General features: G+C 42.4%; 1 protein-coding gene across 1 annotated transcript in view; it reads right to left on the bottom strand.

The window, feature by feature from the left end:
* Positions 1-1,224: 1,224 nt before the first annotated feature.
* LOC144694750 (scavenger receptor cysteine-rich domain-containing group B protein-like) overlaps positions 1,225-22,345 on the bottom strand; it is a 34,597-nt gene continuing 13,476 nt past the window's right edge. Inside the window, exons 7-12 of the mRNA XM_078565323.1 lie at positions 8,950-9,012; positions 8,357-8,601; positions 6,803-6,991; positions 3,301-3,385; positions 2,229-2,546; positions 1,225-1,259 (exon numbers count right to left, since the gene is read on the bottom strand). Of these exons, the coding sequence (XP_078421449.1) occupies positions 1,225-1,259; positions 2,229-2,546; positions 3,301-3,385; positions 6,803-6,991; positions 8,357-8,601; positions 8,950-9,012 (935 nt within the window). The remainder of the gene's footprint in view (positions 1,260-2,228; positions 2,547-3,300; positions 3,386-6,802; positions 6,992-8,356; positions 8,602-8,949; positions 9,013-22,345) is intronic.

Raw genomic sequence — 22,345 nt, 5'->3', positions numbered from 1 at the left:
ACCCTCCGAGAAACCTACCCTTTGGAACTTATTTTTTCGCCTAGATACCGTGTCAAAGATGAGATAAAGGCGTTGAATGCATTTCGTCACACACACTGAATATTCACTGTCACCCATTGTACACTAATGCACAAAAATATTAATACTCACACTGCCTCCCGCTTCCCCACTCTAGCCTAGCAGCCTGAATCGTACAGTTGTACAGAGTTTCTATTGCAAGTTAATTATCGACTATCGACTCTGTATCTTTCCACCTCTGACGGGTGGTCGGATGTGAGAGTGTGTTGAATCAGCTGATTGAAAGCAATGTGATATTAACGGCAGTGCAACTGGCTGCTGTCCTTTGGATACATGCAGCAGGGAGAGGTTTCCATGCCGACAAACTATCAGTGACGCTTGTCCACAAGTTCATGTATATGGACTACAGTGCATTTGTCAATTCCCCCTGAATAGTGCCTCTCCTTTTTCAAGATCTTTCTGATCTAGCGCCATCTGTCTGGATTCGGTGGCACAAAATTTGTAGATTCAACTGATTTGTTCCTATAACTATCTGAGTTTGTACCTGAACAGATTACTCCAACGTCCCGCTGGTGTCCACAATCAGGTGGTCCGATAACAGGTCCTGATCCTTCTCCAAAGTGAGAGTTAAGCGGTGCTGCGACTGCAGAGCCACAATCCAGCCCCTTACAAACAGCTTCCGCATTCGGTAACGACCAGGAGGTCTCATCACCGCAAACTGTGCCCCAGGTTCCACTCGAGTAAATCTCCAGTCTTCCCGCACAGGGACTGCTTCCATTCACCAGTCTGGGCTTGGCACTTCCTGAGAATTATATTTCAGTATATAGTGAGCATTTTAAGTCGCTTTATGTTAAAAGGTTGCGAGAGTTTCCAGAATCTTATCAATAATCTCATGTTACAGTCAGTTATCACCCCTTAATAAATGGGATTATATTGTGTCTGTATGTGAGGGAAGGTGGTTATGTGATCAATTTCTATCTGGCCAGGGACGTAATGAACGTCTTGTTTAAGGTGCTTCCATCTATTTTCGTGTTTACATTTGAAAATTTAATCCCGGCGCCACAACTCAATCGGTGCTGACAGGAAAAAATGTTCATGAGCTTCAGTCAAAAAGCCACAAACGATGTGAGTTGTCCATTTATAGTGAGAAGCTTAGGCGTTTAGCTTAAATAAAGAGACAGCTTCAAAGAGCAAACGTGAGAGCGCTTATACTGGACCATGAGACACGAAGCCATCAGTTGCTGCAAATTCAATGGGAATATGGTTAACAAGCCGAGGAACTTTGAATGGAGGCTATGAGCCCCAAGAAGATCAGATACTCAGCATTATTCCACCCCTTAACATCTGTGCTCTTACTTAGATGAAGAATTGTTCTAAAATAGTGCGTCAGGGGAAATTAACGTTCATTCAGAAGATTCAGTGCTGACATTTTTCACAGATATCTATGTTACATACAGCAATATCTCGGAGGAAACATTGTGTCATGTTAATTATTCAATAAATTAAAACTAATTAATCTGTTGTGATGCTGACCAGAAGAGAACTGTGTGTCACGGTTTTAGGGGTTCCATCGGATTGTGTGTATCTCTTAAAACTGTATACTGTTCTGGTCAGAGTTTCTGTCAAAAACAATGGGACATTCAGGCTGCAGTTGTATCTCAGTTTCCTTCGTTACTGCTCATAGTAACCGTGGGCCTATGACTCAATCTCGTTGGGCCTGTGAAAAATCTCTCCCCTCCCCCCCACCGCCCCGCCCCGTCTCAACTTCACAACCCGTGTTGAAGATCACATCTTAGTGTGAGCGGTTAGCGCAGGCGCAGAGCCGGCAGAGTAACGAATGCCCAGTAGCGGCTGCTGACTCTGTGAATGGAGATTTGGGTTGAGATTGTGACATTTCCAACGGTTCCGTTCATTCACTGTGCCTTTAGCGTAAATCACAATAGAAGCTTTATTTGCCTCTATTGTAAAAGTAAAGAATATCAGGAACTTCCTGCGCGTGGTGGAGTTGTTTATTAACTATAATGCCAGTGACATTAAATAAAACAAATCGGGATCCTAATATTAATATAATATTAATAATCACTGGAGAATTCTGGAATTATTATCATCTCGCTTTGCAAATTCAGACAGTCCCGCGTTATTTTGCTTCCGCTTTTTTAAAGAAACCATGAGACCCGGCGGCAGATGAGAGAGAGCAGGATGATTATTACCTGAGCAGATAACACCGGCATCCCCGGAGTGTGAATATTTGGAATCGTGATCCCATCCTCTTGACCGACATAACGACAGGGCGGCCTCGGTCCCGGTGCACTCAACATTCCCTGCCACAACGGGTCCGGATCCTTCCCCAAACTGAGCCTTGCCCCATGCAGAGAGCGCGGTCCCGCAGTCCAGCTCCCGGCACACAACAGCGGCGTCTGGCAAGTCCCAGCGGAAATCCTGCACAGTCCCCCACCGTCCCCTGTAGAGAACCTCCACTCTCCCATCGCATGTACTGCTCCCATTCACCAGTCTCAGCACCACCGCCTCTGTAAAATGTCCGAAATGACAAGAGTAACAGTGGATTAAATCCACCCTCTCCAAGAGCAAGGCCCGTCCCCATTCACCATGCAAGGGAAGGATCAGTGGGAACATTGGACTATGTCCAGTCTCCAATAAATCGCGGAGTAAATATTGAACATGATTAAAGGAAGAGGGACATATTAATAAACGGTGTAAGCGAGCAGGCAAACGGAAGTCAGAGGGACGTTTCAACCAACACAGCCGCTCCAATGGGATCGGGGTGCTGAGAAGTTCGGAATATATTTTAAATTCCAGAGGGCCGGACGTGGCCGGTGGAGAAATGATCAGTTGTCTATCGTGCTCAATACTGATTGGACCAACACAGTGACATCCCGCCCCAGGAAAAGATCAGGAGAAATTGCACCTCAATGCGTCACAGCCAATGAAAACGCAGCTGGATGATCATGTGATGTCGATGACAATGCTAATTGGTGAGGTTGCAAATGAGACCTCCTTTGGAACCGGCGGCAGTGTGCGTGCATCCGCTCCTTCAGTCACCCTCAATATTTCTCTCTCTCCATATGAAGACAGCAACAGTCTGTCAGCTGGAATGAAAGATCTTTAGGAAGAATCCGAGTGAAGCACTCCCCTCTGATTGATGACCCGACAGCAGGTTAACCCGTGAACAAAAAGGCATGAGATTGTGACCCAGCCTTAATACTTAACGGGATGGACTAGAGCAGAGAGATAGTAAATAACATGAAAATAAAGAGCGGTTACCTGATGGGTTAGTCTGATTCTCCCCAGGTCTGCCTGAAATGAGAAGTACAGAATTACGGTTCACTGAGCCAGGAAATGAATGAAACTGTTAGGAAAAAATACCCTAATACAGCAAACCGAGGGGCGAGAATGTCGGTCGCTTTGCGGAAAAATGACATCGGGATCTGTGATGTCATCAGCTCCACATTCCTCATGAAACCACCAATACAAAGTCTATGGCAACCCAATATTGGAAACGTTCCAAACTGCTGCCACATATAACCCTCACCCCTGGGCACATTCTTTCTTTGTGGTCATGGTCTTCGAGCCATGAAGTTGCTTTCAGCTGGCAGTGTGAAGTTGCTTTCAACTGGCGGTAGCGATTGTCCACTTGGAGCAGTTTCGAATGAAACAGCACAAAGGAATATCATTTTCTGAAGCGCTCCCTTGATAATAATTACAATAATAATTAAAACACGTTGAAAAATATTGGCTTCACTTCTGGTTAGTACATCATGACACTAAGCTTTAACACTGGAAACGATGGATAAAATATTTAATTTTGCAGTTTAGAATTCAGATAAGTTGGACCGAGGGATTGATTAAGAAGGGGAAAATAGATTCCGAGAGTAAGCTTGCAGGGAACATAAAAACTGACTGAAAAAGTTTCTATAAGTATGTAATGAGAAAAAGATTGGTGAAGACAAATGTAGCTCCCTTACTGTCAGAAACAGGGTAATATATAGTGGGGAACAAAGAAATGGCTGACCAACTAAATACATACTTCTGTTCTGTCTTCACAAAAGAGGACACTAATAACATACCAGAAATGTTTTGTGAGAGGGAGAAACTGAAAGAAATCAGTATAAGCAGGCAAATGGTGTTTGGGTAATTTATGGGATTGTAGGCCGATAAAGCTCCGGGGCCTGATAATCTACATCCCAGAGTACTTATGGAAGTGGCTCTAGAAATAGTGGATGCATTGGTGGTCATCTTCCGAGATTCTATAGACTCTGGAACAGTTCCTATAGATTGGAGGGTAGCTAATGTAACCCCACCTTTAAAAAGGGAGGCAGAGAGAAAACAGGGAATTATAGTCCAGTCCGCCTGTCGTCGGTAGTGGGGAAAATTTTGTAGTCCATTATAAAAGATTTGATAGCTGAGCACATGGAAAACAGTGGCAGAATCTGACAGAATCAGCATGGATTTATGAAAGGGAAATCATGCTTGACTAATCTACTGGAATTTTTCGAGGATGTAACTGGTAGAGTTGATGAGGGTTAGCCAGTGGATGCTGTTTACTTCGACTTTCCGAAGGCGTTCGACAAAGTCCCACATAAGAGGTTGGTGTATAAAATTAAGGCGCATGGTATTGGGGGTAGTGTATTGAGATGGATAGAAAACTGGTTGTCAGATAGGAAACAAAGAGTAGGAATAAACAGGTCTTTTTCCAAATGGCAGGCAGTGACTGGTGGGGTATCGCAGGGAGCGATGATGGGACCCCAGTTATTCACAATATGTATTAATGATTTATATGAGGGAATTAAACGTAATATCTCCAAATTTGCAGATGACACAAAACTGGGTGGGAGGGTGAGCTGTGAGGAGGAAGCTGAGATGCTTCAGTGAGATTTGGACAAGCTGAGTGAGTTGGCAAATGCATGGCAGATGCAGTATAATGTGGGTGAATGTGAGGTTATCCATTTTGGTGGCAAAAAGAGGAAGGCAGATTATTATCTGAATGGCTATATATTGAGAGAGGGGACTGTGCAACGAGACCTGTGTGTCCTTGTACACAAGTCGCTGAAAGTAAGCATGCAGGCGCAGCAAGCGGTAAAGAAGGCAAATGGTATGTTGGCCTTCATAGCCAGAGGATTCGAGTACAGGAACAGGGTTGTCTTGCTCCAATTGTACAGGGCCTTGGTGAGACCACACCTGTAATATTGTGTGCAGTTTTGGTCTCCTTATCTGAGGAAGGATGTATTTGCTATAGAGGGAGAGAACCGAAGGCTTACCCGACTGATTCCTGGAATGCCGGGACTGACATATGAGGAGAGATTGAATCGGTTAGGATTATATTCGCTGCAGTTCAGAAGAATGAAGGGGGATCTCATAGAAACATGTAAAATTCTAACAGCACTAGACAGCGTAAATGCAGGAAAGATGTTCCTGATGGTGGGGGAGTCCAGAACCAGGGGTAACTGTCTGAGGATATGAGGTAGACCATTTAGGGCTTAGATGAGGAGAAATGTCTTCACCCAGAGAGTGGTGAGCATGTGGAATTCGGTACCACAAAAAGTAGTTGAGACCCAAACATTGTATGTTTTCAAGAAAGAGTTAGATTTAGCTCTTGGCGCGAAAGGGATCAAAGGTTGTGGGGAGAAATCGGGAGCAGGCTATTGAGTTGGATGATCATAATAAATAGCGCAGCAGGCTCGAAGGGCCGAATGGCCTACCCCTGCTCCTAGTTTCTATGTTTCTACGAATTATATCACAGAGCAGCGAGGCAACTTTTGTACTGAGAAATGGCTGTGAATTTAAGGTGCATGTGTTCGGTCGGCAGTAAGTACAGTTTTGATTGGTGTCCTACACACATTCTCATTTAACATCGCGTTCTGCTACAGTCTCGGTTTAGAAAGATTAGAATATGCATCCCAGTGTGCTATAGCTATACAAGAGCCGCAGGGGACAAAATAAACTGTCGCGCCAGTTGTGTTTGACTTTAGCTTTACATCTAATTTTGCTACAACTCTCAACACAGAAAGCGAAGTAAATTTGAGTTAGATGGAAGATAGTTTCAAATCTAATACTGAGACGGTAATGGTGTTACTCTCAGTCCTGGCTCAATTGCTGCACTCTCGCCTCGGATTCAAGAGGTCGTTTGTTCAAGGTCTGAGTACGAAATCTCGGTTGACTCTCGAATGCATTGTTGAGGGTACTTAGAAACATCGGAATTAGGAGCAGGAGCAGGAAGAGGCCTTTCGAGATTGCGCCACTATTAAATAAGATCACGCTTGACTTGGTTGTAGACTTATCTCCTCTTTGCCGTCTGCCCCCCATAACCCTTGACTCCATTGTGTGTCAAAATTATATCCAACCAAGCCTTGAATAAATTCAAAGACCCAGCTTCCAGTTACTCTTATTCTAAATCTATGCCACGAGTTCTAGTCTTCCACACCAGAGGAAACATCCTCGCGATACTTACCCTGTTTAAAGTAGACACAGGTCCCTATATGCTTCAATAAGATCACCTCTTATTATTCTAAACACCAGTGGATATATGCCCAGCCTGTTCAACTTTTATTCATATGATAAGCCCTTCACCCGAGGACTAAGTCGACTGAATGTACGCTGAACTGCCTCTAACGCAACTAGATCATTTTTCAAGTAAGCAGACTGAAACTGGACATAGTACTCCAGATGTGTTCTCACTAAGCTGTTGAAAAACTTCCCAACTTTAATATTCCATTTCTCTTGCAATAAACACCAACAGTCCAGTTGCCTTCCTTATCATTTGCTGTACCTTTCCACCAGCTTTATGCGACACATGTACCAGGACAGCCTGGTCCCTTTCCATCTCAGTGTTCTCCAATTTCTCTGTGTGTGCAGCTGGTCGGAGATGATGTCTTTCGGAATAAATGCTAATCCGTCGCTCGGGCTGCCCTTTCAGCAGCCTGAATTCGAGCAGGTCAAAAGCGTTACCCATGGTGCCCTGGCAAGTGTTCATCCCTCAAACAACTTTCACAATCAGATTTGTCAGCTCATTTGGGGAACTGTTGATGTTATCGATTTCTATTTTCTCATTATCTATCTGGAAAAAGTCTTCGTTAAGATTGATCTGGTTCTCATTTAAAGATTGAATCCAAGTGCCACAACATAACCGACATTGAGAAGGTTAAATGTTGATTAATTTAAAACAGAACATCTCAAACGGGAGGACATGTTTATTTGCTGTGAGAAGGCTGGGCGTTCAGCTTAAGCACAGAGTCGGGTCTCCAGGACACTAAAAGGTAAAAGCACTTAAACCAAATATTGAGATCCGAAATGATCAGATTCGGCAAATTAAATGGGATTATGGAATAGTTTTAGAAATTGGGATGGAGCCAGTGAAATATCCTGTAGAAACAGGCGACAATTGTCCTACACACTCCTTCCGGAAAAATAACATAAATTCACCAGACTCAATACGAATCTTTTCTCACGGAAATCCATTTTACGTACAATAATAGCCCACAAGAGAAAGATGTGCAGAATGCGAATTAACCTGCTGTGATGGTGACCGCGGGAGAACTATGGGTCAGGATTGTAGGAGAATCCCTCGCACTTGTCGAGAAGCTCCATTTGATTGTGTGTATTTATAAATACATTTTTTTGTTATTTTGATATGACATTCTGCGCTTCTTGTTATTTTAATAAAAAGAAACATGTTAAAAATAATGGGATATTCCGGCTGCAGATAGATCTTACTATGCAACTTCCTCCTTTGCTACATATAGTTGCCGTGTATCCATGACGCAATCTCTGCTGGGCCTGAGAAAACTCTCTCCGCAGTCTCAACTTAACAACCTGTGTATAAGATCGCATCCCAGGACAAGCGGTTAGCGCAGGCGCACTGTCGGGACCGTGGCACATGTCCGGTAGCGGCTGCTGACTCTGTGAATGGAGATTTGGATTGAGTTTGTGACATTTCCAATGGTCCCGCCCATTCACTGCGGATTTAGGGTAAACCTCAATGGAAACTTGATCTGTCTGTATTGTAAACGTAAGGAGAATCAGGAACTCACTGCACCTGGTGGAGGTATTTATTAACCATAATACCAGTGACATAAAATAAAACAAATCGTGATCTTAATATTAATATAACATTAATAATCACAGGAGAATTCTGGAACTATTATCATCTCCCTTTGCGGATTCAGGCAGTACCTGTTATTTTACTTCCGCTTTTTCTCAGAATCTATGGGATCCCGCGGGAGATGAGAGATAGAGTAGGATGATTATTACCTGAGCAGATGACACCGGTATCCCAAGAGTGTGAAATTTGGTACAAGTGACCCCATAGAGCTGAGGGACATACCGACAGGGTGGCCTCGATCCCGGTGCACTCAACTCTCCCTGTCACAACGGGTCCGGAACCTTTCCCAAACTGAGCCTTGCCCCGTGCATAGAGCGCGGTCCCGCAGTCCAGCTCCCGGCACACAACAGCTGCGTCCTGCAGGTCCCAGAGGTAATCCCACACCGTCCCCCACTTTCCCCTGAAGAGAACCTCCACTCTCCCAGCGCACGGATTGCTTCCATTCACCAGTCTCAGCATCACCGTCTCTGTAAAAGATCATAATTAACAAGAGTTACAATGGATTTATCTCGCCCTCTCCCAAATCACGGCCCGTCCCCATCCAGCATGCAAGGGGGGAATCATTGGCAACATTGGACTGTGTCCAGGCTGCCATAAAACCCGGAGTTAATATGAAACGTGGTAAAAGGGGGAGGGACATATTGATAAATGCTGTAAGCGAGCGCGTAAACAGAAATAAGGGGGACCTTTCCACGAATAGAGGTGCGGATTATTCCGGGATCAAAACGGCACTGAGATTTTAACCCACCCTTCATATTTAATGGGAGGTACTGGAGCAGAGAGATAATAGATATATGAACATAAATGACGCTTACCTGATGCGGGAGCCTGACTGTCCCCGGGTCTGCCTGAAATGAAAAACTGAGAATGAGAGTTCTCTAGGGCAGCAAATAAATGAAACGGTCAGTTAGAAAATTCCCAAATAGAATAAACTGTTGGGCAGGAAATAGCGTCACTTTGGGGAAGAAATGATCTCGGGATCTGTGATTTTATCAGTTCCACATTCCTTATATAATCGAATACGATTTAAGTAGAAAAGCAATTTTGGTGTCGAGCCAGTAAATAACAAAATTACTTTCACATCTACACGCTGGCACTGGGAACACCCTCTCCTCATGGTGATTGTCGTCGGGTCACATGTATTACCAGTGTGAAGGTGTTCTGAGGAGGAGGTACCGATTGTTCTATTCCTTCTGGAATCTTCGAATGTAAAAGAACAGTGATACCATCCCGGTACAGACAAATCACTTTTAAATGGAAGTATACATTTCCCAGTGACTCGCAAAGGAACGGCACGAGAAAGATACAAGTTTCAGGACGTTCACTGTTCTATGACGATGCAGATGGTGTGTGCCAGGCGGATCAAATCCACGAGGGAAACTTGATCACGTGGTCACATCTGTTTTGCAATTTGCATTTTATTTTGAGGTGCGTGCCTTTAATTCAGAAGGAAGGCGCCTACCACGACTTCATAGGTTTTAGAAAATTAAACTAAACATTTACTAACAAAAGGAAAGATTTGAAGCATATACAGATGTCAACAAATTACTGTTATAATAACTCCGAAAACCCCTATTTAATCTGGCTCCCAGTTACACCTTCCGGAATGCAACAGTAAAAGCAAATAGTTAGACAGACCCAGGCAAAGCAACACAATGCCCTGGACAGTAGAATTCAACTGAGCTCCGTTTCTTGTGGAAAGCAATTGATGCACAGAGGCTGGAGGCTTATCACACTTGTGTTGTATCTTAGAATGACTTCTCCTCTTTCACATAGCCTTACCTCCGCTATACATGTTTCTTCCTTTTAATGCAAATTCCATTTTCTGAGGCACCTTGGGAACTTTACCTTTCCCGTAATATAAATCTTTCATAGTGCTCATATTATGAGAAACCTTTGGGAAAAATAAACACACTCTTTGGCTGGGCTTCTTCTGGCTTGGTGTAACATCTAACAGTATCTTTGAAATTCAGAATAACCTAATTTATCTAAAAATGGAAAGATTCCTCACTCCACACATTCTAAAACTCGAGCAATGATTACCTATTCGACATTTCGACCTAGCTTCTTTTTGACCACTCAATAGCTCCAGACCAGCTGTCTCCCATTCAATTTAATACCCATGCATCACACACCCCCCACCATATACATGCACACTCATATACACACAGAGGGTCTAACCAAACCCCACCATCAACCTACCTTTCAATAAATTACAATAATATTATGAGAATTATTCTATTTTCATGACACTGTAACGTACAAACAAAACGGAACATGGGCTAACAGTACCTAATCGGCGGCAAATACACTAAATTGCAGAAAATGTACCTTTATTACTTACTACACCTACCACCTTAAGCACTGGCCCACATCTTTGTGGAGGGACATCAGAGTCGACTTTCCACTCCGCTTCCAGCTACTTAGCTGGAAGTGAAGCTGCTCTTTCCTGACCCGGCCTTGGGACTCAGGCCAGGCGAGAAATGTGCAGTGTAGCGGGCTTCCGAGGCCTCCGTGAGTAAAACTTCTCCTCATCTCCATTTAAATGGGAGATCCGTTAATTTTAAACAGTGCCCGTGTAGATCTAGTCTCACCCAAGGGGCAATATCATTTCAGCATCCAGCCTGTCAATACCCAGCAGGATCTTACATGTTTCATTAAGATCACCTCTCATTCCTCTAAACTGCAATGGATGTAGGGTCAGTCTGCCTAGCCTCCCTTTATCTCAGACATCAATCAAGTGAACTTTCTCTTAACAGCCCCTAATGCACAGAGAACTTTTGTTAAATAAGGAGACCAAAACACGACACAGTACGACAGCTGTGGTCTCACCAATGCCATATAAAACTGCGGAAAACATTGTTATCTATATAAATTGTTGACGTTCACTGTACCAGCACTGATCCATGTGGCACCCATTCGTTACATATTAATCCAACCCGAAAATGGCCCATTTATGGCTATTATATGTTTCCTGTTAGCTAGCCAGTGCCCAATGCATGCTAATATGACTCTTCTTTCGCGTAGTAACTTCTGATATGGCAGCTTGTCAAATGCCTTCTGGAAATCAAAGTGTAGCACATCCACGGGTCCCCCTTTATCCACAAAGATAAAAACAAAAAGCTAAAAGCTACTGCAGATGCTGGAAATCCAAAACAAAAACAGAATTACCTGGAAAAACTCAGCAAGTCTGGCAGCATCGGCGGAGAAGAAATCAGTTAACGTTTCGAGCCTTCATGGCCCTTCGGCAGAAGTTCAGTTCTGCCGAAGGGCCATGAAGGCTCGAAACGTTAACTGATTTCTTCTCCGCCGATGCTGCCAGACTTGCTGAGTTTTTCCAGGTAATTCTGTTTTTGTTTTGTCCCTCTTTATCCACGTTGTTTGTTACTTCCTCAAACAGCTCCAATAAATTAATCAAACGTGATTTCCCTTTCATATGCTGCGTTGGCTCTGTCTGATTACATTGAGGATTCCCGTGGAACCCACTATAACGTACTTCATAATAGATGCCACACTTTTCCCGATGACAGTTGATAAGCTAACTGGCCTGCAGGTTCCTGCTTTCTGTCTCCTTCCTTTCTTGAACAGAGAAATCACTTTTGCTATTTTCAAATCTGATGGGACGTTTCCAGAATATGGGAAATTTTGGAAAATATAAACCAATGCATCTACCATTTCAGCAGCAACTCCTTTTCAGACCATAGGATGAAGTTCATCAGGTATTAGTTCTAATTTTTTTTCAGTACCCTTCCCTGGTGATTGCAATATTTTACGTTGCTGCCTCCCTTTCATCTCCTGATTGAACATTTTTTCTGATTAACAATTAATTACGGATTCCCTACCTCCTTTCGATAATTTAATTTCCTACGTATCTAGGTGACATTGGCAAACTTATATCCGTTCCATTCATCCAAATCACTGACATAGATTGTAAATAACTGAGGCCCCAGCACTGTTGGCGTGGTACTCCGCTGATTCCAGCTAGTCAATGAGAACAAGACGCATTTCTCCCAATCCCTGCTTCCTGTTCGCTAATCCTTTATCCATGCTTTTATGTTAACTCCGAGCCAATGTAATCTTATCTGTGTAGTAACATTTGCTGTGACATCTTATCATATGCGTTCTGGGAATCCAAAAACACCACATGCGCAGGTTCCCCTTTATCTATCTTGACAGTTAATTCTACAAATATGTCAAATAAATTAAGGGCGTAATTTTATGGCCTCTCCCTAGGCGGGATTTTCTGGTCCCGCCAAAATCAATGGACTTTTGATTGGCTCACCAGATTTTCCGGCCCCGCCCCCGCCACGAGGGGCCGTGAAATGCTCATCTGTTTAACGCCTCTGCCATTTCCTTATTTTCCATTTTCGATTCCACAGAGTCACGCTCCAGAGGACGAACACGAGCTTTAATTATGCTTTTCCTATTTAAATAGTTGTCGATAATCTTACTAATATGTTAATATATTGCTAGCTCGCTATCTCTCATAACTTCTTTCTCCCTCTTTACAATAGTCTTTCCTTTAGTCATTCTTTGCTGATTCTTAAAATGTGATACATCTTCTGACCTACCATTAATATTTGTAGATTTGTATAGTGGTTCTTTCAATTTGACACTCTTCTAATCTTCCTTATTAAGCGAAGGATGATGCATCCTTCTCAAAGAGTATTTCTTTCTCACAGGGATAAACCGTTGATGAGAGTTATTTAATATCTCCTCAAAAGCCTACCACTCTATCTCTACTGTATCAGCTTCCGCCTTCGTATCCCAATTCATTTATCTAGATCTGGTTTCATATCTGATTTCAAATTACCTTTATTCTGGTTTAAAACATTAGTCTTAGAGTCTCACTTCTCCGTTTCAAAATGAACATGGAATTCTATTATGTTATGATCGCTGTCGCCTAGAGTCTCCTTTGTTTTGAGGTTATTGATTAATCATGTCTCATTGGTGATTACCAGGTCTAGAAAAAACCTGCTCCCTGTTTGGCTCCAGAACATACTGCATAACAAGTAGTCCAGAACACCCTCTATGAACTGATGTTCCAGACGACCCCTGCCAATCTAATTCGGCCAATCTATGCGTAATTGAAAGTCACCCATGAATATTGCAGTGCCTATCTTCCACGCCCCACTTAGGTCTTCTGGTATACTCTGTCGCACTGTGTGAATCCTATTAGCGGATGTATAAACTGCTCCCACAAGGGATCATTTACATTCCTTATTTCTGATCTTTACACAACTGATTCTACATCTTGCCCTTTAGAGCTAACACATCGCTCAGATCTGCACTAATAACATCACTAATTAAGAGAGTGATCCTACCACATTTCCCTAGCTTTCTGCCATTCTGCACTGTCAAGTACACTGCAGAATTCAGCTCCCAGCCCTGATCACCGTTCAACAATGTTTCTGAAATGGCTGTCAGGTCAGACATATTTATTTCTATCTGTGTCTGTTACGAATGAGGTGCACATTCACAAACTTCAATTCTTTTTTTTTTGTTGTTGCCATTTTGCAACCTCTGGCGCTATCTGCTGCTACACACTTTACTCTGTAATCTCTATCCCTTCCTGCCACACTGTGGTTACCATTTCATAGACTGCTACTCTGCTCTATGACATCACTGTTTTCAGTTGATATATCACATCACCTCTCGCATGATTTCTTCCTCCCCTCCCCACTATTTCGTTTAAAGTTTTCTCCTCTGTCTTAGGTACAGGAATCGCTGAATCACTGGTACAAGCACATTTCAGATGATGGCCATGCCAACGGTGCAACTCCCACTTTCCCCTTTGGCGGTGCCAGTGTCCCATAATTGCAAACCCATTTCACCCTCACAGGCTTGAAGCAAAGTACATTCATCTCTCTAATCTTATTTATGCTTCGCCATTTTGCTCGTAGCTCACGGAGTAATCAAGAGATTATTGACCTTGGTGTCCTGCTTTTTAATTTAGCCTCTAGCTGCTCATAATCTCTAGGCAGAATCACTTTCCTAGCCCTGTCGATGTCGTTGGTACCTGGGAACATGACACTGGACCCTTCCCCTCACGCTGCAAGTTCCTCTCCAGCCTTGAGCAGATTTCCCGAACGCTGGCAACGGTCAGGAAAGACAGCCGTCTGGGCTCACACTCTCGGCTACAGAGAACTGTCTCTATCCCCCTGACTCTACTTTCCCCTACTACCACCACATTGTTTTGACATTTTAAAGGCCTTCCTGCATCACAATGCGATGGTCAGTTTACTCAGCCCCCCTGCAGACCCTGCTTTCATCCGTACAGGATTCAAGAACCTCGAAACTGTTGAACAAATACCAAGTCCACTTCTACCTTCTGGGCCCCCTTACCTACCTCACTCGCAGTCATAGCCTCATGTCCCTGAACAATGATCAAATCAACAGGCCCTATTCTACGAGGTGTGAATAAAGAGTCCAGGTAAATTTCCCCCTAGTTGTTGCCTCGCAGTGACGGCAGCTCGGCCTCCAGGCCTGCTCCCAATGTTGACCTGCTCCCAATCCCCCTGATGATCCAGTTTCCTGAGATCTTTAGGTCTCTTTCTATTCTCAACATTTTCTGGTAGAGACAGTGTGGCGACCCGTTCCAATTCTCCCTGATGACAATGTGTCTTGCAGATATTGCATCAGTCTATACTCCAGTGATAGACTGTGGACAATGGGACACCGATTCCTGTCCCCAGCTGTGCTGGTCATGATCATCAAAATGATACCGACTTCCCCAACCTCTGGTCTCTTTCTGCCCTGGATTCTTTAATGTAAATAACCTGTGACTTTCTCGCAGTCTGGAGACTCATCAATCTTCACCAACTCTCTCTAATAATGATTCGGAGCCTCTTATTGCCCCTTTTCTTGCAACCCAGTGAAAGACCAGAGTGAATAGTCTTCCAATATTTTCTCTAATAAGTACACAGTCTCAAAGTTTCGGTGAGAATGTTTGAAGATTCCTCAATCCTTTCAGGCTTTTTCATTCTCTTCCTGTTTATCTGCTGCCAGCCAGTAACTGTGCAGCTGAATCGCCATCACATTTTCCATCTCAAGTCGGTCTTTTTTCAAATAATTCAATCCTTCAAGAAGTACGTTCACCCCCAGCTGATCTAGGTAACTAGGGTTGCCCAAGTCTCTGGTCTGGGGAACGCTGCTCACCCCACGAAATTGGACTACAGAAATCTACAACCAAGATGCCCATGCTCGCCCATTCCTGTGGATTTCCCTTAATTTACTCATATCAATGTTCACTCATTTGCCATCCTCACAATTTGCTGTTTCTCCATTGATCTACACTGATCTATTCCACCGATATCCTTCCTCGCAGTTTCTAACCCGCTCTCGTTGCTCTTTTCGTCAAATTATGAATGTATTTCTTTGTGAACCTTTGTCCATATCACCAAACTCTGTGCAGGGATTAAAATCATTGTTCTTACCATCTCCTGGTCAGCTGATGAACTGGTTAAACTACAGCTGACTGAAAAGCCTTCTGCTGGTAGCCTTTTCCATACGTTTCATTCACCCATTTCCTCTGCTCTCACTGACCTACAGTGGCTGCCAATCCCAACGCTTCAAATTTCACTGGTGGCTCTAATGTCTGGAGTTCTGGGGTTGATGCCAAACTGTGAAGTTATTTTAAAAGGTTGCACTTCAGTTAACTTTCCATTGCACCTTCTTAAAACACACAGTGAATCGGAAATATTTCTATCCATAACAAGAAACTCCAAGGACACGAGCTAAAACCGAAGCAATTTCTTGGTCCGCAATTTGAATTCTGAATGAGATTTTAAAACACGGACAATTCAGCTCATGGGAGTTACCTACATGGCTGAATTGGAGGTTACAGTCAAGATACAATGCTCATAAAGGCATGCTTCTCACGCAGATTATTAGCTGCGTCAAGATGCAAAATCGTTAGTTATATTAAACTGTTTCATGTTCGATTTGAACAACTTTTTGAGCAGAGTTCGTATTGGATGTAGGAAGTAAATTATTTTTTAACAACACAATAATGGTAGTTCAGGAGAGCATTACAACGCCGGAGGGGAAGAAAACACAGCAAATAATCCAGAGAAATACGTCAATGGTCTCATCAGTAACTTCCAAAAATCTATCCCCATACCCTGAGCTTGCACCTGAATAAACGTACAAAGCCCGTAAAACATGTTGCGGTCACTATCTGTCGAATTTCAATATGCAAAGGTATTCAAGGCCTGTAACACAAAGTGTCCAGAATATGGAACATGTGAGACGTGAAAGGAAAAATTCAGAAACATGTCCGGATATTAAATACTCCATCAAACTTATGGACCACGTGGAAAGAGACCAAATACATGAGTTATCTTAACACACCGTGCATATAAATGTTTGGCATAAAGAGTTGAGTTTCATGCATTAGGTCAGATACATGCAGCAAATCCATGTGACACCAGTGGCATCATTTTTAATCGTGTAATTGATAACAACTCTATTAATTATTAAAAACAATGAAGCCATATTGTTTGCCCCTCTAATTAACATAATACTATACGATATCCACAGCCCTCTTCCAAATCTGCTAACGGTTCTACAAAGTATTTATACTGATGTAGTTGTTTTCTTTGCATTACACGTCTCTTCTGCTGAGAAATTCCGGGAAGAGAATTCCCCGTGTGAGATGAGTCGGCTGTCCGTGCAGCTATTTTGTTCTGCAGCCCTGACTCCGATGCGCTCTATTCTAACACTGACTGCTTCCTACTTCCAGCAGGCTCGGTCTATGCCGTCAATTGAAATTTGAACTCCAGTCTGCTTCGCCTTTGCAGGGCTACAGGTAACAGAAGAAAACAAACTGCAGCGGGAATTATTTCAGTTTGGATAAGAAATCAAAATATGACGAAAATTTCCTCTGAAAGTTCAATTAAATGTTAATCGAGACATCAAATATAATGAACATAGATACTGACCGTGACAGAAATGAATGAGTTGCCCATTTGAATTTGAAGAAATTAACAAAATAACATTAAATATATAATGGATCATAAATTTAGAAACTGAAGAAACAATTTCAGAATTTCGCTTCATATGATCCTACACTGGAGTAAAATATGCACTTTCCCTGGAAATTGATTATGATTAGCACCCGGCTAGTGAAAAAGTAATCACTTTTGGAGTCACAGAAAAGGGAAAACCTTGAGCTGCAGATTGCTCTGTGAATGTACTTTCCCCATCACTTGCTGATGAAAATGAATTTATAAAAAGCGAGTTTACTTTATCGCCGTGTATTATTGATTATTTCTGTAACAAGTGAATTGATGACGCAATTTGTAAAATTCACATTTGACACCCATCTCGAATTGTTCGATTTTAAAATTCATCAAGATCAATCAGAAAATCCTTATCCATTTCTGTCACTCTCAGGAAACATTTTTTGCAGGATATCAGAAATCGGGTTAACACGTATTCTAATCTCCTAATCTTGGATTTAAATTATGACTGAACATCAATACCGCGGCAGTTTGCTTCAGCCGCTCTTCCACGGCTCTTGCACAAACAGAGCAGGCAGTAACTGAAATTCTAAGCAGATTATTTAACCACAGTCTGGCCGAAGTGTTCGCTCCAAGTGTATCGGAGTCTGATCTGGTCGTTAACTCAGTGAGTGTACAGCACCAATCAAATCTATACCCATTGCCCACTGAAGTTGAATGGGCATTTCTGTCGCATTGTTTAGCAGCAGACGTGCAGTCCCAAACTGTGGGATATACTGAATGGACCTTGAAGAGAATGTCCCTTCAATAAACCACAGATATCGGATTTAGTATCCAATATAATTCACTAAGTGCACAAAGGATCAGAGAACAGTGGCAGAAATTTTCCCTCTCAGGGAACTAGCAGTGTTTTTAAAATAAAGATTAACAAATGTAACCAAACACTAAGGCTACAGAGACACAGACTGGAAATAGGGAGAAACTGAATGCAGTTGCGCTGAGGAACTCAAAAAACAAAATATGGAGGCAGTGCAAAAATCATGAGGAACATATTCCATATCTCATTCAACACCACATTACACTGTGTAAATATATGTAGGAAATATGGACCATTGAGAAAACTTACATTAACACAAGGCACTGAAGATAGAAATATATGAAATAGAATATATTAAACAATATTAAAGGTCCTAATTGTAAAGATTACCATTAACTAAAGAGAAATGTAGGGCTAATTTTGCAATAGGTTCCGGAAATTTCAGCAACATCATGTTCTGAAGAGATCACTTGTGAATAATTATACGAATAATCATTTCCCATGAGAAAAAATATTTGTTTCATCTCTCGCTAAGAGATAATTTTGCAACGCTTTAACGATGAACAAACTACGTAAAATGCGCTAGCTTCATGGACTGTATCACATGGAGCTTAGACCACACCAGTACTGAGAAATATCGTTGACAGAAATGTGTGTTTGTGGGATCAGTCGACAGCCGATATAGGTTGGACTGGTCTTCAACACTCAGTGAGTTAATTTACACCCAGACTCTGAAACAGTCTAATCTGACAAAGAGCGCGCAGACTTCGAGCAACATCGGATTAAATAATCAGGTTAGAATTTTAATTCTAGCCTGCTGTTTCTGCACAGAGCGAGAGGGGACAAAATAAAGTAAACTGCGACTTGTGTTTGCTTTCGGTTTGAAACCTAAGTTTGACACAATTCTAAACTGGGCATGTAAAACATATTTTGGTTAGATGTAAAATATCCGAGTCTCCCATGCTTTCACTGAAATAGTGTTACGGTCTGCCCTGTCTGAATTTCTAGCACTGTCCCCTGTTGCTCAGGAGACTTGAGCATAAAATCCAAGCTGAAACCCCACTGCAGCAGTGAGGTTGCGCTACACTGTCGGAGATGCTCTCTGCTGAATGAGACCTTAATCTGACGCCTAACTGCCCTCTCAAGTGCAGGACTTCGAAGAAGGGCCGGGGAATTTTCCCGGGACAATGTTTATGCCTCAACCAGCATCACAAGCAAATTAATCTGGTCATTGTCGCATTCTTGTCTGTAGCAACTTGCTGTGCCGAAATTAATTGCCGTGTTTCCTACAGCACATCACTGAATACAGTACAAAACTTTACTTCTTTGAACTAAAGCTCTTTGGCACACCCTGAGGGCGTGAAAGCTGCGATGTAAATGCAAGCAGTTTTTTTTACATGAATGGAGAATATTTCCCCAATTGCAGTTGATTTGAGTTAAACATGAACCAATCAATCCACAAAATGTATCAATGAAATTCTGCAAATTCAATAAACCATTTCAATATCTATTTTACTCGATCCCATTGAGTGACAGATTTGTAAAAGGTTAATGGTTTTCTGTAATTTGACCCCAGACACCCGCACACCCTCTTATCTCAGTGATCATCGTCTATTTCTACAGGACTCTGTTTAATTAAAGCAGTTAGATTTTTAACTCCAGTCTGTGCTATGTACAAAAGCGGCTGCTGGAAGTGCCATGAGTTCCAAAATCTCATTCACTTCCCCACAACAAGATGAAAAATTAAGAAAACATAATTCAACTTCAACACCACCACATTACGTTCTGTAGGAAATACTGATAATTATATTAATAATACACATGTTTCACTAATGAGCAGTGTAACTTCAATAACTTACAGTTCAAAAGCTGCAGTAGAACCAAGGTCAGGAAGAATCGCAACATCATTCGGGCTGCCAGTTACGGTGATAAAATCTGAACATTGACCTAGTGCAGTCCGCAATACTGAGCGGTGGCTTCAGCAACTTCTGACACTCTGACCGTTGTAGGATTTCATTCTGTGACAACGGTTTGTACAGAATTCAATGATTCCTTCCAAATAACCAATCGAATTTGACGTGTGGAAACCGTGAATTGCAGTCTGGTCAAATGCACCAATGAGGAGTAATGTGACCATGAACAGATAACTGTTCCCCTGTTTCCAATCACCAGTAAATTCTCAGAGACCAATGACGTTTAAAAGGCTGAAATTAAAATTAGTCACCGAGCTGACACCATTTTTCAGAGAATCAAGCAACCGCAAAGAAGGAGGCCATTTGGTTCAGTTCTTTTGAAAGAACTGTTTAATTTAGCCTCATATCCTCAGCTTTCCCGATAACCTTGCAAAGAAACCTCTTCAAGTACATGTACAACATTCGGGCCCCAAGACGATGGCTGCAGAAATGGCTTACTACACTCCTGAAAACCGAGGCCGCTGGAGCAACTGCGTTCTGCAGTTGTTGTGCTTCATGTGGCCGAATCCTGCACCCCGCCTCTGAATTGATTCTGATCGCATTTGCTCGGCTTCTCATAAGCCTGACTGAAATTTAACACTGAAAACCAGCGATAAAATATCCAATTGGAGACAAGCATGAATTTACAATCGCATGGTGATAAAAATTCAATTTCACACAACTGTTCAATCTCCTGAACATAAAAAAAAATCCGAACCTCCAAGGCAGTGACTCATTCTAATCAATATTAAATTTCATGCCATACTTAGGACAGTTCGGTTCCTCCGGCTGAAACAGATCAAAGCAAAACACAACGTTTTAGCTTAACGCCATCCTTTTATCCGCGGTAATCATTATATTAAGCATAGGCAAGTCAACAATCTCAGAGACAGTTCTTTGCTTATCTCCGAACCGAGTAATATTCAATAGGTTAAAACACGATGGCCTTTTAAATCTCTTTCCACGTGTGATCCTATTGACTGGGATAGCTAATGTACAGTGTTTACTGTCAGTCAAAAACCGTAAGATCTTCAAGCCAGCATTAAAATGCTGTTTAACGTACAGATTTAACTAAACTGAACAACTACGGCCTGAAATTGTTTGAAATATCGTTAATATTCCCCTTCTCATGATCTTAAAAGATTAATTTAGAAGGGCGTCGGATAAATATTTGCGGAGTGCATTGATAATGTTGTGTGCTTGGATTGGAATTTGTGCGCCTGAGTATAATATAATTGGCTGCATCCTCCACCATCCCAAATCAGTTTTATCAGTAAAGCAAGCCGAGGAATGGGGCAAATGTCACATGGAAGTTCTCCAGAGGGACTCAAAACATTCCAAGCTCATTTCAGAGGGCAAGCAGTCTAACGGAGGGTCTTTAGTAAGTAGCCTGAATGTATCTAACCTCAAACTGTTTAGTTTTGGTGGTGACAACAGTTTGTTCTATAGGTGCTTGGTTCTTGATGTGAGAAAATGATTGGCAGTTCAGTAATGCAATCGGACCATGAAATCTGCTCTATTTAGGTCACTCTGTTAGATTCTGAGGGATATTTCAGTGATGCGGCCCATACCCCAAAGAGAGATTGGTTGGGGTGGAGACATGGAAAAGTGAGCTGATGTTAGGGGTGATGTAGGAATTACCAAGTGCTGTGGAGTGAACGGTCCTTTCAAAGTGATCAATGGGGATTTTGGCCCCTGGTCTGCTAAGAAGTTCCTGCATTTTCTGCTGATATTTCACATTTCCAGAATCCACAGTATTTTGCGTTATTAATGAAGAAGATCTCTTGGGTAAATAAAGAGGTGGGGTGTAACTGAAGATTAATAAAATGACAGACAGAATATACAAAGAACTGTGGAGAGGCTGGCAACCGGGGCAATTATGAGATTAGGATAGTGGTCTCCTTGGCGGCAGACTTGGTCAAATGCTCCTTTGATGTTGAGACGGTCACCTCTATTACCATTATCAAAATTAGCAGCGATTCAGGGAGCACTTATGTTCATCCCAGTTTTCCTGTTGAAAGCAAAATTCTGCGGAATCCAGAAATCTGAGACAAAAACAGAAAATGCTGGATAAACCCAGCAGGCCTAACAGCATCTGTGGAAAGCAAGATAGAGTTAATGTTTCGAAACCGTATGACTCTTCTTCAGGGCTAAAGAGAAGTCAAAATGTGATGAAATGTATACTGTTTAAGGGGGTGGAGCAGGTAAAGCTGGATAGGAGGCCAGTGATAGTTGGGGGCAAAGGGGAGTTTGCCAGAAATGTCATGGACAAAAGGGCAAAGGGGTGTTAAGCATAGTGGTACTGGCTAAAGGAGGTGCTGATCGTGGCATTAAGGTCAGAAAGCCGAATGTGACAATAGTAGGGCAAGTGTGGTCACCTCGGAAAGACAGTACCTGAATCTATCGAGTTCTTATCATTATCCTGCTATTATCACGTTCTGCTATCTGACATTATTGCCACCATCAACATCTCCTTTAG

The sequence above is a fragment of the Cetorhinus maximus genome, chromosome 20 (assembly GCF_964194155.1).
Source record: "Cetorhinus maximus chromosome 20, sCetMax3.hap1.1, whole genome shotgun sequence".
NCBI lineage: Eukaryota > Metazoa > Chordata > Chondrichthyes > Lamniformes > Cetorhinidae > Cetorhinus > Cetorhinus maximus.
The sequence above is the reverse complement of the archived record's forward strand: the minus strand, read 5'-3'. Positions and strand labels throughout refer to the sequence as shown.